General features: G+C 36.4%; 1 protein-coding gene across 5 annotated transcripts in view; it reads right to left on the bottom strand.

Annotated features, from left to right (window-relative positions):
* CFAP91 (cilia and flagella associated protein 91) overlaps window positions 1-21,625 on the bottom strand; it is an 85,549-nt gene that overhangs the window by 45,943 nt on the left and 17,981 nt on the right. For all 5 annotated transcript variants that reach the window (XM_042956014.1, XM_042956012.1, XM_042956015.1 and 2 more), the window contains exons 6-7: window positions 16,496-16,677; window positions 1,467-1,644 (exon numbers count right to left, since the gene is read on the bottom strand). In XM_042956014.1, the coding sequence (XP_042811948.1) occupies window positions 1,467-1,644; window positions 16,496-16,677 (360 nt within the window). The remainder of the gene's footprint in view (window positions 1-1,466; window positions 1,645-16,495; window positions 16,678-21,625) is intronic.

The following is a 21,625-nucleotide window of genomic DNA, read 5'->3' as shown; positions in this document are numbered from 1 at the left end:
GTGTGTGTGTATATATATATATATATATATATAATGGAGTATTACTCGGCAATCAAAAAGAATGAAATCTTGCCATTTGCAACTACGTGGATGGAACTGGAGGGTATTATGCTAAATGAAATCAGTCAGTCAGAGAAAGACAAGTATCATATGACTTCACCCATATGAGGACTTTAAGATACAAAACAGAGGAACATAAAGGAAGGGGAGCAAAAATAATATAAAAACAAGGAGGGGGACAAAACGTAAGAGATTCTTAAATACGGAGAACAAACAGAGGGTTATTGGAGGGATTGTGGGAGGGGGGATGGGCTAAATGGGTAAGGGGCATTAAGGAATCTACTCCTGAAATCATTGTTGCACTATATGCTAACTAACTTGGATGTAAATTAAAAAAATAAATTTAAAAAAAAATAGTAAAAACTACTGAAGGGGCGCCTGGGTGGCTCAGTCGGTTAAGCGTCCGACTTCAGCTCAGGTCACGATCTCACGGTCCATGAGTTCTAGCCCCAGGTCGGGCTCTGGGCTGATGGTCCAGAGCCTGGAGCCTGCTTCCAATTCTGTGTCTCCCTCTCTCTCTGCTCCTCTCCCGTTCATGCTCTGTCTCTCTCTGTCTCAAAAATAAAGAAACGTTAAAAAAAAAAAAAAAAAACTACTGAAAAATTTAAATGCTCAAAATCTCTTTTTAGTTTACTATTGTTAGAAATAATTGGAACAAATATATGCTTGAATTAAAAGAAAAAAAATAAAAAGGGAAAAAGAACTAATATACGGTACAAGGCAGGTATACCTTTAACACATGTGAAAATAACCAGTTACAAAAGACCATATACTTCATGATTCTATGTATATGAAATTTCCAGTAAAGACAAATACAAAGATACAGAAAGTAGGTGAATATTTGTAAAGGATGGTGGAAGGGGGAAATGGAAAGTTTCTTTAACGTTTCTTTCTTGGAGTGAGGAAAGTGTTATAAAATTAGATAGTGATGATGGAGATACAACTCTGTGAATATAGTAAAGATGACTAAAATGTGCATTTTAAAATGGTGAACTCTAGGATAGGTGAACTGTATCTCAACAAAACTGTTAAAAAATAAAAATAAAAATAAAGAGTCAGTTTGAAAGACATTTGCAGAAAGCAGTGGGATTCTGAAATAGTCTAAATTAGATTTTTCCTAAAGAGAAAAGGGAAGAGAAGAATCATAGATGCTTTGAGGAATTGTTCAAATCTGTTAAGGGTTCCACGCTTCACTTTACACACAAACAGGGCATTATACACTTTTATGTTATTAGAGAGAAAATTATAGAGCTATTACTCCTGAGAGAACCAGCAACCCAATTTCCTATCTCTACAGGTGGAGGGTTGTTATAAACCCACATATTTGGGAAAATTCTTTACAGATAAAAAGTATTTACATTACTCCACCAGTGCAGGTGCAGATGTCTGGGTAATCTAGAACTTACTTTTCAATCTCCTGCTCTCTGAAGGCCCATTCCTTCCTCTCCATCGCATTCATCATCCTCCTCCTCTTCTCAAACTGGGAGGTGTCACTCAGACAGGGAAGAGTGGCTTCCCAAGCACGCTTCTCCCGGGCACGTTCTATCATCTCAACTTCAGCTTGTCCTGCTGGGAGCCCTCGACCTGGATGGTGAAGCAAAGCAAGTTAGAAACACATGGACAAACTCATGTACCTTCCAGTATTTAATTTACTCCCTTTCAGTTCCTGTCCTTTTTAAATTCAAGGGTTAAGACAGGATGAAATGATATTGGGAAACATCCTCACACTGTGCTTCACAGCTTGTTATCTATCCCCTGTACTGCCTCTTGTTAGTTACTCAGCCAGAAGACATTTTAGTTACACATAACATGCTAGAGAGTATTTGAAGAATATTCTGTGACTACTGAACAATCATACCTTGGAATGCCCTATATTGGACAAATCAATATTTTGAAATGCAAAGAAATATCAAAGTAACTTACAGCTAGTAAGTGGCAGAAATCAGGATTTGAACATAGCAATCTGACCCTTGTGGTCTTATGTACTACTCTATACTTCCTCTCTATTAGAGAAATAAAACAAAAATGAACTGTACAGACAAGTTGACAGTTAATCACACTCAACAGTGAGGTTGAAAGCTTTTACTCCAAGATCAGGAACAAAACAAGAGTCTACTCTTATCACTCCTATTCAACATAGTACCGGAAGTCCCACCCAGAGTAATCAGGCAAAAAAGAAATAAAAGCCAACCAAATCAAAAAGGAAGTAGTAAAATGGTCTCTATTTGCAGATAACATAATCTTAGATATAGAAAACTAAAGACTATCAAAAATGGTTAGACTGACATACGAATTCTGTAAAGTTGCAGAATACAATATCAACATACAAAAATCAGTTGTATTTAAATCAGTTGTTCATTTAACAATGAACTACCTGAAAAAGAAATAAAGAACATAATCCCCTTTACAAAAATAACAGGAATAAATTTAGCCAAGGAGGTAAAAGATCTATATGCTAAGAACTATAAAACACTAATGAAAGAAATTGAAGATGACAAAAATAAATGGAAAAATATCCCATGTTCATGGATTGGAAGAATTAATATTGTTAAAATAGTCATACTATGCAAGGACATCCAAAGATTTGATATAATCCCTAACAAGGATCCCAATGACATTTTTCACAGAAATAGAAAAACAATCCTAAAATTCCTATGGAACCATAAAAGAACCCAAAGAGCCAAAGCAACCTTGAGAAAGAAAAAGGTTAAGGCATACTTTCTGGTTTCAAACTATATTACAAGACTACAGTAATCAAAACAGTATAGTACTAGCATAAAAATAAACACATAGACACAAAAAGAATCAAGAGCCCAGAAATAAACCCATACATAGTCTACTAATATTTGACAAGGAGGCCAAGAATACTCACTGGGGGAAAGATACCCTCTTCAATAAATGGTAATGGAAAAATAGGATGTTCACATGCAAAAGAGTGAAACTGAACCCCTATCTTACACTAATCACAAAAATTAACTTGAAATGGATTAAAGACTTAAATGTAAAGCTCCTAGAAGAAAACATAGGAAGGAATCTTCTTGATGTTAGTCTTGGCAATGATTTTTTGGATATGACACCAAAAGTACAAGCAACAAAAGCAAATATAAATAAATGGGACTACATCAAACTAAAAGACTTCTACACAGCAAAAGAAATGAGCAACAAAAGGAAAAGGCAACCTATGGAATGGGAGAAAATATTTTCAAACCATATATCTGATAAGGAGTTAATATCCTAAATACATTAGGAACTCCTACAAATCAATAGCAAAGAACAAAATAATGCAACTAAAAAATGGACAAATGACATGAATAGCCATTTTTCCAAAGAAGATATAAAAAAGGCCAGTAGGTACATGAAAGGTGCCCAACATCACTAATCATCAGGGAATTACAAAAGAAAAACATGAGATATCCTTTCACATCTGTGAAAGGATGGCTGTTTTCAAAAAGACAAGAGGTAACAAATGCTGACAAGGATGTGGAGAAAAGGGAACCCTAGCACACTATTGGCAGGAATGTAATTGATACAGTCGCTATGAAAAACAGTATGGAGGTTCCTCAAAAAGCTAGAAATATAGGTACCATATGATTCACTTCTGAGTATATATCTGAAGGAAATGAAATTACTATCTCAAAGAGATATCTGCACCTCCGTGTTCACTGCAGCATTTACAGATGCCAAGACATGGAAACAACTTAAGTGTCCATTAACACATGAATGTTATAAAAAATGATATATGTATAATTCCTAGACAACATATTAAATATAATAAACATAATATATATTGAATAAAATTAATATGTGATCAATTTTATATGTAATATAAAATATATAAAACTCAGCCATAAAAAAGGAAATCCTGCCATTTGCAACAACGTGAATGATAATTTGAGGGCATTATGCTAAGTAAAATAAGTTAGACAGAAAAACAGAAATACTGTATGATCTCACTTATATCTGGAATCTAACAAAACTGAAATTCCTAGAAACAGAGCATAGACTGATGGTTTCCAGGGGTGAGAGGCATGGGAGAAATGGGTGAAAACGGTCAAAGGGTACAAGCTTTCAGTTATTTGATGAATAAGTTCTGGAGATCTAATGTACAGCATGGTGACTATAGTTAACAATAATATACTATATACTTGAAAGCTGCCAAGAGAGTAGATCTTAAATGTTTTACACACACTAAAAAAACAATGGTACTATGTGAGGTAATAGGTGTGTTAACCAATCTTATTGTGGTAATCATTTTGCAAAAAATATGTATATAAAGTCATCATGTGGTGCGTCCTAAACTTGCACAATATGTCAATTATATCTCAGGAAAGCTGGGGGGAAAATGAACTATACATAAGTAACAATATGATAATCTTTTATTTAATATTTACATCCATGATATTTTACTGTATCATTCTGCAACTTGCTTTTTTACTCAACTTTGTTTTGGGGATGCTAGTCATACACAGAGACCTAACTGCATTCTTCCATTGTAGGACTCTACCACAATTTAAGCTATCTTCTCAAAAGTGATGTTTTAAGTTGCTTCTAATTTTTTGATTACACATAGTAACACTGCAACAAACATCCTTGTACTGGTCTCATTATGCCCATATGCAAATTTCTCTATGATTCTTAGAAAGGATCTAAAGTCTAGCAGCTAGATCATAAAATATCATCATTTAAAATTTTTCTGAATATTGCCAAATTTGCCTCCCAGAAGTATAATTTTGCTCAAGCCTTCTGAGAGTCCCCTGGTGCTCTCCCACAGCCCATGCTTCCTTCCTTCCTCCCACATTGTTTCTGCCGAATCTCAGTTGCTTTTTGTAGTCCTAACAAATACTTAGTAGTAGTTCACAGATTTTTTTTAAGTATCACTGAAAGTGCAATTTGTGGGAGTTGTGTTGTGCTTGTTGCTTTTGTATGATTTCTGGGAAGAAAAGGAAAGATGCTGATTTACATAGGCACAGCTATACTGGGATTACAGATTTGGTTTAGAATTGCTTGAAGGTATAAAATGTTTAGGGGAGAAATCCTATCTATTTAAGCATGACTCTCCCCATTTATAAACATGGTATGCCTCTCTTTTTATCAAATCTTTGTTCATGTGCTTAAGGAATAATTTACATTTTTCTCCATAATACTGTGCACATGTTTTTGTTAAATGATATTCCTAGGCACTTTGTTATTTGTCAATATTAAGAGTATGATATTTTCAATATTTCTACTTAGATATTGTTCATATATAGAAAAGTTACTGATCTTTGCATGTTGATTCTATATTCAGCTACCTTATTGAAATCAGGTTCTTAGTTCTGGTAATTTGTTACTTCATTCGATTTTCTAAATGAGTACATTGTGCAGAAAGATAGTTTTGCTTCTTATTTCTAATCTTCATGCCTCAATTTTTTCCTCTTACTGCAGTGACTCAGTATTTCTCAACTAAAGTGATATTACTGCCATATTGAGCAAAAAATTATTTCTTGTATGGGACTGCCAGATACAGCACAGGATGTTTAGTGTCCATGCCAGCCTACCTCCCAAAACCCATCTCGTGTGCTAAATACCAGGGGCACATCCTAATCATCATTACATTTAAAAATGCAGAGCAAGAACTTTCAGGGAGATAGCAGAGTAGGAAGATCCTAGGCTCGCCTCATCCCACAGATACAACTAAAGACACCCCCACCAGTGTAAATAACCAGAAAAACACTAAAGACTGGCAAAACAGACTCTCCACACATATGTTGAGAAGAGGCCACATCAAGGAGGCTAGGAAGGCAAAGACTTAGTGGAACCAAATAGACCCACATAACTGTCCACAAAAAGGAAGAATGAGGTGGGTACAGAGATAAATAAGCACCCCAGGCACAGGGGCCATGCACTGGGAAGACAAATCCCCAGAACATTTAGCTTTGAAAGCCAGAGAAGCCCAGCTTTGTGAGTTCTTAAAACCAATGGGGTTTAGCACCTGGAAGTTAAAAAGTCAATGGGCTCAGCTCTGGGAGAGCCCAGGGTGAGAAGAAACGGGAGTCCCTACTCTTAAAAAGACAGCATAACAAACAGTTCCACTGAGATACAGCACAGAAACAGCAATTTGAAAAACACCTGGGGTATCCAGGAGGTGGATTTGTTTACTAATCTCAGAGTTTGTACTGGAGGAGTAGGGATCTTTGGGAGACTTCTCTAGGAACAAAGAGGCTTACAGGAGCCATTTCCCATCCCCAGTGTGGATGTATGGACATCTGCCAGTACCAGCACACCAGGAATAATCTCCACCAACCTTGCTAACAGCACACCCTGCCCAACAGTCTTCTGCAGATCCACCCCCTCCAACCCAGCTGGCATCAGCAGAGTTGTCCCTGGCAGCTGCAAGTCCCCTCCCTGGAGACTGACACAGACCTTGCTGACAACACTCACTCTGATCCTGTGTCTCCTGTGGAACAACCCTCTGCAGGAGTCCATCCAAGGCTGGCATTGCACAAGCAACCCAAACACGGTCTACCACCACTCCAAGTGACTCTTGCCCCAGGGAGAGGGGATGATAACAACACACACCAGTCCAAATGCAGCCCTAGCAGTGGGCTAGGGACAGATTTCTGGACTGACTGCAGGCCCTGCCCACCAACAAAAGCATCTGAGGGGACAACACAGGGAGAGCACCTTGTAGTCTGGTGGTATTGCAGCTCTAGCAAACCCCTGGTCAGACTCAACTCAAGCTCAAGGAGACCCCTGACTAGCCAAATTACATCACAGGGACCAAGCCCTGCCCAAAACAGGCAAAGAGAGCCATTGCAATGGCTGGACTGAGGGCAAATATAACTCAGCCACAGCAGGGCACATGCAACACACCCCTGAAGTGCCAGGTTCTGGTAAACAGGAGACATTATACTGCAGGGCACTATAGGACCTTTTCTCCATACATCCAAGACTTTCAAGAGCAGATGTTGCTGACTTTCATAATACACAGAAAACAGACACAGAGAGTTAGACAAAATGAGGAGACAGACAAATATGTCCCAGATCAAAGGACAGGACAAAGTCACAAGAAAGCTAAATGAAATGGAGATAAGCAATATGCCTGATAGAGAATTTAAAGTAATGGTCATAAACATACTCACTGAACTGGGACAAAAGTGAAGGATTCGGTGAGACCTTCAACAAAGAGACAGAAAATGTAAAAAAAAGAACCAATCAGAGATGAAGAATTCAATAACTGAAGTTAAAAATACACTAGAAGGGGAAAATAGTAGACTAGAGGAAACAGAAGAACAGATCAGTGACCTGGAGGACAGAGTAGTGGAAAGCAATCGAGCTCAACAGGAGAGAAAAAAATAATAATAATAAATGAAAATAGATTAAGGGAACTCAGCCACACCATCAAGTGTAATAACACTCATATTATAAGGATCCAAGAAGGATAAGATGGAGAAGAGGTGGGGAGAAAATTTTATTTGAGAAAATAACAGATGAAAACTTCCTGAATTTGGAGAAGGAAACAGAAATCCATTCAGGAGACACAGAGAGCCCCCAACAAAATCAACCCAAGGAGGGCCACACCATGGCGCATAGTAATTAAAATGGAAAAAAGTACTGATAAAGAATTTTAAAAGAAGAGAAAAAAAATTAGATACATACAAGAAAAACCACATAAGACAACTAGCTGACTTTTCAGCAGAAACATTGCAGTCCAGGAGGGAGTGGAATGATATATTCAAAGTGCTAAAAGAAAAAAACTTGCAACCAAGAATACTTTATTCAACAAAGCTATCATTCAGAATTGAAAGAGAGAGTTTGCCAGACAAACCAAAGTTAAAGAAATTCATGGCCACTAAACCAGATTTACACGAAATGTTAAAGGGGACTCTGTGAGTGTAAAGGAAAGACTGTAAGTAGGAGTAAGAAAAGTAGGAAGCACAAAAGCAGTAAAATTAAGTATATCTATAAAAATGAGTCAAATGATTCAAAACAAAAGGATATAAAATATGATACCATCTACCTAAAACATGGCAGGGGAAAGGAATAAAAATTTAGTGCTTTTAGAATGGGTTCAAACTTAAGTGACCATCAACTTAATATAGACTGCTATATGCATAAGGTGTTACATATAGACCTAAAGGTAACCGCAAATCAAAACCTGGTAACAGATATGCAAAAAATAAAGAGAAGGGAATCCAAGTATATCAACAAATAAAGCTAGCAAACCTTGAAAAAGGAGAACAAGAAAGGAACACAAAACTACAAAAACAACCATACAACTAACAAGATGGCAATAAATACATACCTATCCAAAATTACCTTGAATGTAATGGGACTAAACACTCCAATCAAAAGACATAAAGTGACAGAAGGGATACAAAAGCAAGGCCCATCTATATGCTGCCTATGAAAGACTCATTTCAGATTCAAAGACACATGCAGATTTGAAAGTGAAGAGATGCAAAAGCATTTATCATGCAAATGGAAGTGAAAAGAAAGCCAAGGTAGCAACACTTAGACAAAATATACTTTAAAACAAAGACTGTAACAAGAGACAAAGAAGGAAAGTACATAATCATACATCCAACAAGATATAAGAATTGTATAAGGGAACCATCCAACAAGATATAGGGATTGTAAATATTTATGCACCCAACATGAAGACACCCAAATATATACAGCAGCTTAACAACAAACATAAAGGAAGTAATCAATAATAATACAATAATAGTAGGGTACTTTAACACTCCACTTACATCAATGGATAGATCATCCAAAGAGTAAATGAATAGGACACAGTGCTATGAATGACACATTAGACCACATGGATCTAACAGGCGTATTCCATCCTAAAACAGTGGAATACACATTCTTTTCAAGTGCACATGGAACATTCTATAGAATAGATCACACATTAGGTCACAAACAATTCTCAACAGGTTTGAAAAGACTGAAGTCATACCATACATCTTTTCTAACCACAACACTATGAAACCAGAAATCAACCACAAGACACACATACATGGAGGCTAAATAACAGGCTACTAAACAATAAATGGGTCAGCTAAGAAATCAAAGAGGAAATCAGAAAACACATGGAGACAAATGAAAGTGAAAACACTGTGGTCCAAAATCTTCAGGAGGCAGCAAAAGCTATTCTAAAAGGGAAGTTTATAGCAATTCAGGCCTACCTCAAGAAGTAAGAAAAATCTCAAATAAACCTAACCTTCAACCTAAAGGAGCTAGAAAAATAACAACAAACAAAACCCCAAACCAGTAGAAGGAAGGAAATCATGAAGATTAAGAGAAGAAATAAATAAAATAGAAACTTAAAAAACAAACAAACAATAGAACAGACCAATGAAACCAGGTCCTAGTTCTTTGAAAACAATCAACAAAATTAATAAACCTTTAGCCATACTCATAGGGAGAGACAGGGTGAGGGGACTCAGAAATACAAAATCAGAAATAAAAGTAGAGAAAAAAAAAACAACCAGCACCACAGAAATACCAAGGGTTATAAGAATATCATGAAAAATTATATGCCAAATTGGAGAACCTAGAAGAAATGGAAACATATAACCTCCCCAAACTGGATCGGAAAGAATTAAAAACTTGAACATACAGATCACCAGTATAGGAGATTGAATCAGCAACCAAAAAACTTTGACAAACAAAAGTCTAGCACCAGACAGCTTCACAAGTACATTCTACCACACATTTAAAAAAGACTTAATATCTATTCTTCTCAAACTATTCCAACAAAAATAGAAGAGGAAAGAAAGCTTCCAAATTCATTCTATAAGGTTAACGGTACCCTGATACCAAAACCAGATAAAGGCACTACAAAAGGAGAGAGACTCTGAGAGACTGAAAGGGGTGGGGGGGGGGGGGGGGGCGGGTGGAGAACGAACTACAGGCCAATATCTCTAATGAACATAGATACAAAATCCTCAATCAAATATTAGCAAACCAAATCGAACAAATCATTCACCACAATCAAGTGGAATTTCTTCCTGTGATGGAGGGTGGTTCAGTATTTGAAAATCAATCAATATCAAATCAACATCACATTAACAGAAAGTATAAAAACTATATGATCATTTATCATTTCAACAGATATAATAAAAGCATTTGACAAAGTACAACATCCATTCATTATAAAAACCCTCAACAAAGTAGGTTTAGAGGGAACATACCTCAACATAATAAAGGCCATATATGGAAAACCCATTGCTGAAATCATACTCAATGGTGAAAAACTAAGAGCTTTTCCCCCAAGATCAGGAATAAGACAAAGATGTCCACTCTCACCACTTTTACTCACCATAATACTGAAAGACCTAGCCACAGCAAAAAGAAATAAGAGGCACCCAAATTGGTAGGAAAGAAGTAAAACTTTCACTAGTTGCAGTTGACAAGATATTATATAGAGAAAACCCTAAAGACTCCACCAAAAAACTAGAACACATAAATTAATTCAGTAAGGTCGCAAAATATAAAATCAATATATAAAAATCTGTCGCATTTCTATACACTAAATTATTAGTATAGCAGAAAGAGAAATTCAGAAAACAGTTCCATTTACAATTTCAGTAAAAAGAATAAAATATCTAGAAATAACCAACGATGTAAAAGACCTCTACTCTGAATATTATGAAACACTGATGAGGGGCACCTAGGTGGCTCAGTGAGTTGAGTGTCTGACTTTGGCTCAGGTCATGATCTCACGGTTCATGAGTTTGAGCCCCACATGGTGCTCTCTGCTGTCAGCACAGAGACCACTTTGAATCCTCTGACCCTATCTCTCTGCCCCTCCCCTACTCGTGCTCGCTCTCTCTCTCTCTCTCAAAAATAAACATTTAAAACACTGACGAGAGAAATTGAAGATGACACAAATGGAAAGACAGTCCATGCTGATGGATTGTGAGAACAAATAATTGTTAAAATGTCCATACTACACAAAGCAATCTACAGATTTAATGCAATTTCTATCAAAATACCAATGGCATTTTTCACAGAACTAGAACAAATAATCCTAAAATTTATATGGAACCATAAAAGACTCCAAAGAGCCAAAGCAATTTAAAGAAAAAGAACAAAACTGGAGGTGTCACAATCCCAGAATTCAAGATATACTACAAAGCTGTAGTTATCAAAACAGTATGGTACTGGCACAAAAACAGACCCATAGATCAACAGAACAGAATAGAAAGCCCAGAAATAAACTCACAGTTATATGGTCAACTAATTTTCCATAAAGGAGGCAAGAGTATACACTGGGAAAAAGACAGTCTCCTCAACAAATGGTATTGGGAAAATTGAACAGCTACATTCAAAAGAATGAAACTGGACCACTTTCTTACACCATACACAAAAATACACTCAAAATGGATTAAGGACCTACATGTAAAACCATAAAAACCCTAGAAGAGAACACAAGCAGTAATTTCTCTGACAGTGGTTACAGCAATATTTTTCTAGATATGTCTCTTGAGGCAAGAAAAACAAAAGCAAAAATAAAACTACTGGGACTACATCAAAATAAGAAGCTTCTGGAGTGCCTGGGTGGCTCAACTGCTTGAGCGTCTGACTTTGGCTCAGGTAATGATCTCATGGTTTGTGAGTTGGAACCCCATGTTGGACTCTGCACTGACACAGAGCCTGCTTGGGATTCTTGCTCTCTCCTCTCTCTTTCTGCTTCTCCACCACTCACACTTTCTCTCTTTCTCAGAACACATAATCTTTAAAAAAGAAAAATAAGAAGCTTCTGCACAGCAAAGCAACTAACAGAACTTAAAGACAACCTACTGAGTGAGAGAAGGTATTTACAAATGACCTATCCAATAAAGGGTTAGGGTGTCCAAAACATATAAAGAACTTATATAAGTCAACACCAAAAACACATATAATCCAATTAAAAATGGACACAGAAGACATGAACAGACATTTCTCCAAAGAAGACATACAGATGGCCAACAGACACATGAAAAGATGCTTAGCATCACTGATCATCAGGGAAATGTAAATCAAAACCACAAGGAGATATCACCTCACGCTTGTCAGAATGGCTAAAATAAACAAGAAGCAAGTGTTGGCAAAGATGTGGAGAAAAAGGAACACTCATGCACTGTTGGTGGGAATGCAAACTTCTGCGAAAACTGTGGAAGACAGTGTGTGTTTCCTTAAATAATGAAAACTAGAATTACCATATGATACTGGGTATTTACCTGAAGAACAAAAAAGCACTAATTTCAAAAGGTATATGTGCCCCTTTGTTTACAGCAGCAATGTTTATAGTAGGCAAATTATGGAAGCAACCCAAGTGTCCATCCACAGATGAATGGATAAAGAAATGGTGTGTGTGTGTGTGTGTGTGTGTGTATAAACATACACATACACACATACAAGAAATGGTGTACACACACACACACACACACACACACACACACACACACAATGGAATGTTGCTCAGCCATAAAAAAGAATGAAATCTTATCATTTGCAATAACATGAATAGAGCTAGACAGCATAATGCTAAGTGAAATAAGTCAGAGAAAGACAAATGGCATATGATTTCACTCATATGTGGAATTTAAGAACCAAAACAAACCAATAAGGAAGAGACAAACAAAAAAGACTCTCAACTATAGAGAACAAACTAGTGGTTACTAGCTGGGAGGTTAGTGGGGAGGATAGGTGAAACAAGTGAAGAGGATTAAGGAGTACACTTAATCATGATGAATGCTGAGTAATGTATAGAGTTATTGAATCACTATATTATACATCTGGAACTAATAGAGCACTGTTAATTATACTGGAATTAAAAAAATTTTTAACTTTTTCCAAAAATTATAGTGCAACAGCAGGACAGTACAGATGAGTATGGCTGTTTTCTAATAAAAACTCTTTACAGTCACTGAAATTTTAATTTCTATAAATTTCACATGTTACAAAATACAAAATTTTTTCATCCATTTTAAAATGTAAAAATCATCCTTAGCATCCAAGCTATATTAAAAAAAAAGCAATAGGCCAATTTGATCTGTGGACCACAGTTTGCCAACATTGACCTAGAATTTTAGTACTTGCTTCTTTTTTTAAAAATTATTTTTAGAAACTCGACATCTAAAATTTTTAATTATATATTTTTCTCTTTTTTTGTTCATCATGTTCTTAAACCCTGCTTCTTCTTTTTGAGATCATTTTTCTTCTAATTGAAGTATATCCTTTAATCTTCTTTTATTCAGACTGATAGCTAACATTTACAGATGCTTATTTATATGTGAAGCACTGGTCTAATAAGTACCTTACATAAATGAATTTGCTTCATCTATACAATATCCTATGGCATAGATCCTAGGAAATGTCCTACCCCATGAAAAGTCTTTATTTCACCTTCACTCCTGAATAATAGCTTGGCTGGTGAAAGAATTCTAGATTTGCAATTCTTTTCCCACAGCACTTTAAAAATAATACTATTGGGGCGCCTGGGTGGCGCAGTCGGTTAAGCGTCCGACTTCAGCCGGGTCACGATCTCGCGGTCTGTGAGTTCGAGCCCCGCGTCGGGCTCTGGGCTGATGGCTCGGAGCCTGGGGCCTGTTTCGGATTCTGTGTCTCCCTCTCTCTCTGCCCCTCCCCCGTTCATGCTCTGTCTCTCTCTGTCCCAAAAATAAATAAAAAACGTTGAAAAAAAAAATTAAAAAAAAAAAATAATAATAATACTATAAAATGTCAATCTGGTGTTTGTCCCTTTGTAGGTAATCTGACTTTTCTCTCCAATAGCTTTTTCAATGTCTTCTTTTTCCTTGATTTATAGGTATGAATTTTTAAAAATTTATCCCAGTTGGTCCTCAATAAAATTTTTCAACCGGTGGGCTTACATCTTTCTTCAAGTCTGGGAAATTCTCAGCCATTATCTTTTCTTGCATTGCTTCTCTACCACTCTCTCTTTCAATTTCTGGATCTTATAATCTAATCCCCCAAGGCTCTTACCTTTTTTTTTCTTTTTGAAATCTTATTGTACTTTTGCATGTTGCATTCTGGAATACTTGTTCATTTAATCATTCATTTCACTAATTTGTTCTTCAGCTCTGCCTAGTTTACTACTGAGTTCATTTTATTTCAAACTTCATAGTTTTCCTTTCCAGTGATTCCAACTGATTCTTTTTTCATAGCTCACACTTTTGTTTTCATGTTCCTCCCCCTGTTTATCTCTTTGAGGATATAAAAAGTACTTCCTAAGTCCTTTTCAGATTGTTCCATTTGCTCTGTTTGCTCAAGAAATCATTCTTTCTGGTTTTTTTCTTTTTTTGATCACTACTGGTGTCTGTGTTCTTTAGATGCTTTGTGATTCTTGGGTTGAGATCATCTGCAGATTTCTCTCATGAGTACCCTGGGCAGTAGCACTCTTTGACCTGGACAGAGAGACAGCTCCCCAGCCTCATTCTTCAGAGCCCTACCCAGCATCATAGTTCAACAGACTATGCCCACCTGGAACTACTCTACTCTTAGAGACCCTGGAATTCCTTAAACAAATGGCCCAAGCCTGCTTCCAAAATCTACATGGACCTCTTCCCAGGATTCAGACTCCTGAGGGCAGACTATATGCTGTTGTTTGTTCACCCTTAAGCCCAAGGGGTGGCCAAGTGGCAGGGATGTGTACATTGAGATTGGAAAAACCAGGTAAGGTGATCACATGCACACGACAGGCCCCTCGTGATGTAGAACAGCCAGAGAAAAAAGGCAAGCCACAGGCAGCCTCTCCCCTTGCTGCCACCTTCCACCAAAGAATCCCAAGGAATCTAAGAATTTTAAACTTGTCCTTTCAACTTATTATAAAGATATATTTGTAAAAAATACAGAACATATTTTACTTAACAAATATTAACTTGATTTATAATTTTTAAACATCTATACATATAGTATGTAGGCCTCCATTTAAACTCCTACTCAGGGCCTCACAAATGAGGGGGCAGGCCAGACTCATAGTGGTTTTTATTGACACTTCAACCTCTGTGTTGGAAGGCACTGGGCTTCAGTACCACCTGTGGGCAAGAGAAAAGTCTTGCCTCCTCTAGTCCAGGCAGGTAACTTGGATCTAGCTCCCCACCATTCCCAATCCCGGCTCACCATCATAGATTCCCAGCTATTTCTTTCTTTTAGGAAGTAATCTCCATTTCTGACGTATGGAAATTTTTTACCTTTTTTAAAAAAAGTGTGGTTATGCGCTTATTAGTGTGTGTGTATTTTAGGTGCTCAGAGCAGAAGGGAAAGGTTTCAGCATATTTTTAATCTGCCATCTACGCCTGAAAGTAGAGCCCCTGCTATAAAGTATGGAAGTCAAGAATGCTTCATCTGATATCATAAGGTGAGCCAAGAAACAAGAATCAAAACTAGAGCTCAGACATGGAAGTCTTCATTGCCTATGACACAGACTTGATCACAGCAAACCATCACAGCTGGGAAACAAAAGTAATCTCATTTTAATAAAAATCATAATAGTGTACCAACTATCTCCACAACCTGGGAGGAGGTGGCCTCTCTGGTCCTCAGTTTCCCAGCTACAATCAAGTGAGTTCAATAAGCTAATGTCTAGTCATTTATAAAAGCCCCTTTTCTTATTAATTTTTCTAATTTCACATTATATAGGCCTAGGTCAGATTTTAATACCATCAAAGAGTGACTTTCTGAGCCTGAACTATATTAGCATTTCAGAGATAATATCAAAAGAAATCATCGAGGTGCTTGGGTGGCTCAGTCAGTTAAGCGTCCAACTTCAGCTCAGTCATGACCTCACAGTTTGTAAGTTCAAGCCCCACATTGGCCTCTATGTGACAGCTCAGAGCCTGGAACCTGCTTCAGATTCTGTGTCTCCCTCTCTCTCTGCCCCTCCCCTGCTCGCTCTCTCTCTCTCTCTCTCTCTCTCTCTCAAAAATAAATAATAAACATTTTTTTTAAAAATTTAAAAAAAGAAATCATCCAAACTGTCCAATAGGGTATGTAAGAGAGCTTTGGTAAATTGCAAGATATTTTGTCAAAGTAAGATAATATTGTTACATATGGTGGAATATACATTCAGTATTATACACTCAAAAAAGGTTTATGTGTAAAGGAGTAAGGACTGTTCAATGAAAAGGAACTGATTCACTAGGAAAAACTGAGAACAGGGAGGTGACTAGTCAGCAAAGCAACCACAAAATTAAGCCAAAATAAAACTTCAGTCTTCAGGGATAAAGTATAATAAGCCTCCTTGCAATGAAAACGGCATACCTCTCTTTGAACAAAAGTATCAGAAAACGTATGAGTCTATGAAGTAGCTCTGTTGAGCAAGACATTTTAAATAGCAACACTTTATACCATAGTTGCTTCTAAGTACATCATTTCCAGCAACTCAATAGCATGCATGGTTATCAAGACAGGCATCTACAAATATCCAAGACAATTACCAACTCACCCCAAGTAAGAGTAGCCAGGGTCAAGAGCTCAGGGATTGACTCCTGACATACTACATATTCTGGAGAATATGGATCTGTTTGAACTTCAGCATCCCGATAATCAGTCTGAGTGCCCACAGTACACTTTGAAGGGATCGGTGGGTACTTAGCAGAAGTAGGAGGAAAAGTATATGGCTCTGTCCTAAAAGGGAAAATTATTTTAAAAATTAAAACCTGATCCAATCACTTACAATACTACATAGTCAGGCAGAAATGAATCCTTAGCTTCACTAAGCCTATGCCCCCTTTAAACATGCACAAATTCATGCACCCAGTGTAACCAGGACTGTGGCCAATTATCTTGAGTGAACTGCCTTGCTATTCTCACCTCTGCCAAGAAACTGAAGGGATATAAATGCCCAGGTCTATTCATAAAAGTGCCTGTTCATCTGTATATCATTGGGCAGGGTTGAACATAGAGTTATAAAAGGTGGATTCTAGCTTGTCATACAGTTACTTCTGAACATGTTTAGAATTGCTACTTCCTAGTTTCTTTCCGCTCTGCTTGTAGTTACACATCCAATTTTAGCTGTTTCCCTCTAGAAATACAGGAACAGAGAAAAAAGAAGAGATTCTTTCTGAATTTTTAAAAAATAAGGCTCTTTCTAGATGGACAATTCAATAATTAATGCTGGGATCACTTGGTTAATTATGGAATAGTTATCTCATCCCTTAGACAAAAATTAATTCCAGATATTTTAAAGCATTTAATGTAAAAACGAGACTATAAAAGTAATAGGAAACATGAGTAAATATACCATCTTTGAGTGAAAGTGTTTCTCAGCATGGCTCAAAAGCCAGAGACTATAAAAGGAAGTGATCAATAGAATTAAGGTTAAGTTGAAACTTCTACACCTCAAAATGTCATAAACAAATTTAAAATATGAATGGCACACTTAGGAATACGTTTTACAACATATATGATAAAAGTTAAATAGCCTTTCTACACAAAAAGTCCTTATAAATCAATGACAGTCAAATACCAAAAGAAAAAATGGGTAAAGGACAATTCACAAAACAAAAAGTAAAACTTCTAACACATGAAAAATTAATGAATATAACTAGTAATCAAAGAAAAATAAAGTAAAACAGCAAGATGATATTTTATTACATCACATAAGCAAAGACTGAGAAGACTGAAAATACCTAGCATTGACAAAGTGGTGAAGAAACAGGCATTCTCATAAACTGTTGACTGAAATACAAATAGACACAACCTAACTAGAAGGTAACTTATCGATCTAACCTTTATCTGACAGGTTATCTTATCCAACCTTTAAAAATACCCTTTTGGGGGCATGTGGGTGGCTCAGTCAGTTAAGCATCTGACTCAGTTTTGGTTCAGGTTGTGATTTTGCGGTTCAGGAGTTTGAGCCCCACATGAGCTCAAGCTTGGGATTCTCTCTCTCCGTCTCTCTCTGCCCCTCACCAGCTTGTACTCTCCCTCTCTCTCTCAAAATAAATAAACTTAAAAAGAAAAAAAAAAAAACCAACCCTTTGTCCCAGCAACTGCACTCCTAGGAATTTATTCTAGAAAATAACTGGACAAGTGTACAGAGATAAATACAAATATGTTCATAAAGTCTCACGTGTAAGAGTAAAAAATTACAAACTCTTTTTTTAATAGCCAATTAAAAAATAGTTACAACTGAGGTTATTAGGCATCAACCTTGGATCCATTATTTTCATCTTATTTTTTTATTCTGGCTTTTTAATTTATTTTTTGGTTTAGTTATTTATTTTGAGAGACAGAGAGTGAGCACATGAGCAAGCAGAGGAGGGGCAGAGAGAGAGAATCCCAAGCAGACTCTGTGGTGTCAGCATGGAGCTTGATGCAGGGCTCAGTCTCAGGAACCATGAGATCATGACCTGATCTGGCTCTTTTTAAGTACAGAAAAAAATTTTTAGTTGATTCATTTAAACATATGCCTACTCTTATACATAATTTTTGTAACAAAACATATGATAGTACATATGCTTTAATGTTTTAGTGCAGTGCTTTTTTCCTTTACTTTTGAGTTAGCTTCCCTCAATATCTTTTCCTCCCTAACACCCACAGTAGTACCCTCTCTGTATATCCTAGATCTAGAATATATTCTTGAATTATCCTTGAATCTTGCTGTATTTTTACCCACTCTTATTCTTCTACACTCACACAAATACACACATGTAGAGTGTTATTTTATTGTTTTGCTAACATGGAATCTTATTATGAATACCTTTTTGCATGTTGCTTTTTTAACTAAACCATACTTCATGGAAATCTTTCTAATGTATTCATGTGGGTCTTTTTCAAGAAAAATCAAACTTAAATGATCACCATGAATAGAAAAACTACTTCAAAAAATATGGCATGCTTATAATGAAATTTATGCAGCTATTAAAAGTAACAATGAAATCTGTATTTATGAACATACAAAAATGTCCATGATTCAATGTAAAATAGAAAAAAAGGGCACTATGAAGCAGTATGTACAACAGGAGTACATTATTTTTATTTAAAACCCGTGTTTTGTGCATAGAAAATGCCTAGATGGATATACAATAAAGTAACAATTATTTCTGGATAGTAGGATTACAGATTTTTTTCATATTTATAGTTTTCTAAATTCTCTTTTTTTTTTTAACCTGGACATGTATTACTATTAAAATGAGGAAAAAAACAACATAGCTATTTCCATTTAAAAGAATATGTTTTCTAGTTGGTAAAAGAATTAGTTAAATTACATAAACAAAAAGCTATAACAGCAAAAAAGAGGAATTTCCATTTTAAAAAACAGTCAAAGGTAATGAGAGGTGTTTATATATAAGCAAAACATATACAGCTTAGCTCTTAAAAAAATGCATTTCAAATGAGCTAGAAAGAAGTACCTATTTGGAGGTTCAACCTGTAATGAAATAGTACTTTTTTTTTAAATAGTACTTTAATTTGTTATTAATGCTGAATTCTAATGGTATGGAAATAATTTTTTTAGCAGCTGCTATGAATTTCTAAAATATGTAGATAATTTAAGTGTTTATAATTTCTTACGTTTTCAGCAGAAATTATTCTACTATAAAAATTCTTGTTGAGGAAATAACTTCAAATCAGGTTTATATCATCCCAGATCTTATGCATATTATTATATAATACCATTAGTTTGAATCAAAAGAATAAATTGTTTTCTGAATTAAAAATTACATATTTGAGCCATCTGATCAAGTATGCTAGGATAAGACCTAATGAGGGACACCTGGGTGGCTCAGTCAGTTAAGCGTCCAACTCCTGATCTTGGCTGAGGTCATGATCTCAGGGTTTGTGACAGCACAGAGCCAGTTTGGGGTTCTCTCTCTCCCTCTCTCTGCCCCTCCCCCACTAGCACGCACGCTCTCTCTCTCTCAAAATAAATGAATACACAACAACAACAACAACAAATAAAATTCATGAATCCTTCCGACTAAGCTTTATGGTGACTTAAGACCTTTGTAGGTGGGTCAAAGGAGAGGATGCAAAGGGGGAATGCTACTTTGACAGAAGTCCTATAATAACTTAATACGGTTTCTTTCCTAACTACCACATAGACACCAGGAGCACGGACTATCTGCCATACCTGTAGTCTTCTAGATTTTCCCTTCCAGCCCAATGAAACTAAACACAAAGAGGGGTTTCACAAAGTAGCAAATCCTGTTCTGTAATTCTGTAAACTTAGACTTAATTTTTTCAGGGGCACCTGGATGGTTCAGTAGGTTGGGCTTCTGACTTTTGCTCAGGTCATGATCTCACAGTTCATGAGTTCGAGCCCTGCATCAGGATCTGTGCTGGCAACTCAGAGCCTAGAGCCTGCCTTGGATTCTTCTCCCTCTCTCTCTGACCCTCCCCCACTCGTGCTCTGCCTCCTCTCACTCGCTCTCAAAACTGAATAAACATAAAAAAAAAAAAACTAAGGAGCCTAAATTTACACATCATAATCATCCTACAGTGTACATTAGAGTTCACTCTTTGGTGTTATACATTCTATGGGTTGGACAAATCCTTATGTATATATGTATACATATATAACATGTATCCACCATTATAGGATCATACAGAGCATTTTCCCCACCCTAAAAATCTTCTGTGCTCCTTCTATTCATCCATGCCCCTCAACCCCCTGACAATAAATGATCCTTTTATAATCTCCATAGTTTTGCCTTTTCCAGAATGTCACACAGTTGAAATCATACAGTATATAGCCTTTCCTGATTGGTTTCTTTCACCAGTGATATGTATTTAAGATTTCTTTTTCATTTCTTTTCATGTCTTGAAAGCTCATTTCTTTTTAGTGATGAATAATATATTACATTGTCTCCAAGTACCCTAGTTTTGTTTTTTTTCCCCCTCATCTCTGTATTTTGTAAATTTTACTACAATATGTCTTGGTGCTGGCCTGCTTTTCTTGATTTTGATGGCAGTTCTCTGTGGCCCCTAGATTTGGAGGTCTGTTTCCTTCCCTAGATGAGGGATGTTTTCAGCTATAATTTCCTCAAACAGACTTTCTCCTCCTTTTTCCCTCTCTTCTTCTTCTGGGACTCTTTATGATATGAACGTTATTATGCTTTATGGAGTTGCTAAGTTCCCTAAGCCTACTTTCATGATCCAATACTTTTCTTTCCCTCTTCTTTTCAGCTTTATTATTTTCCATAATATTGTCGTCTATATCACTGATTCATTCCTCTGCTTCATCCATCCTTGTTGTCAATACATCAAGTCAGTTTTGCATCTTGGTTATAGCAGTTTTTATCTTGACCTGACTAGTTTTTAGGTCTTTCAACCTCTGTGGTAATAGACTCTCTGATGTCTTTATGCTTTTCTAAAGCCCAGCTAGTATCCTTATGATTGTTGTTTTAAAGTCTAGATCAGGTATATTACTTATATCTGTTTTGATTAGATCCCTGGCCATGACCTTTTCTCATTCTTTCTTTTGGGATGAATTCTTCCATTTTGGCATTTTGTCTAAGTCTCTGTTAGGAAAGCCTGTTATATTTTCTGCTCCTGAGAGTAATGGCTTTATGAAGCAGAGGTCATATACTGTCCAGGACCTGGCACTTCAGAAACTGTCTCTGGTGTATGC

The sequence above is a fragment of the Panthera leo genome, chromosome C2 (assembly GCF_018350215.1).
Source record: "Panthera leo isolate Ple1 chromosome C2, P.leo_Ple1_pat1.1, whole genome shotgun sequence".
Taxonomy (NCBI): Eukaryota; Metazoa; Chordata; class Mammalia; order Carnivora; family Felidae; genus Panthera; species Panthera leo.
The sequence above is the reverse complement of the archived record's forward strand: the minus strand, read 5'-3'. Positions and strand labels throughout refer to the sequence as shown.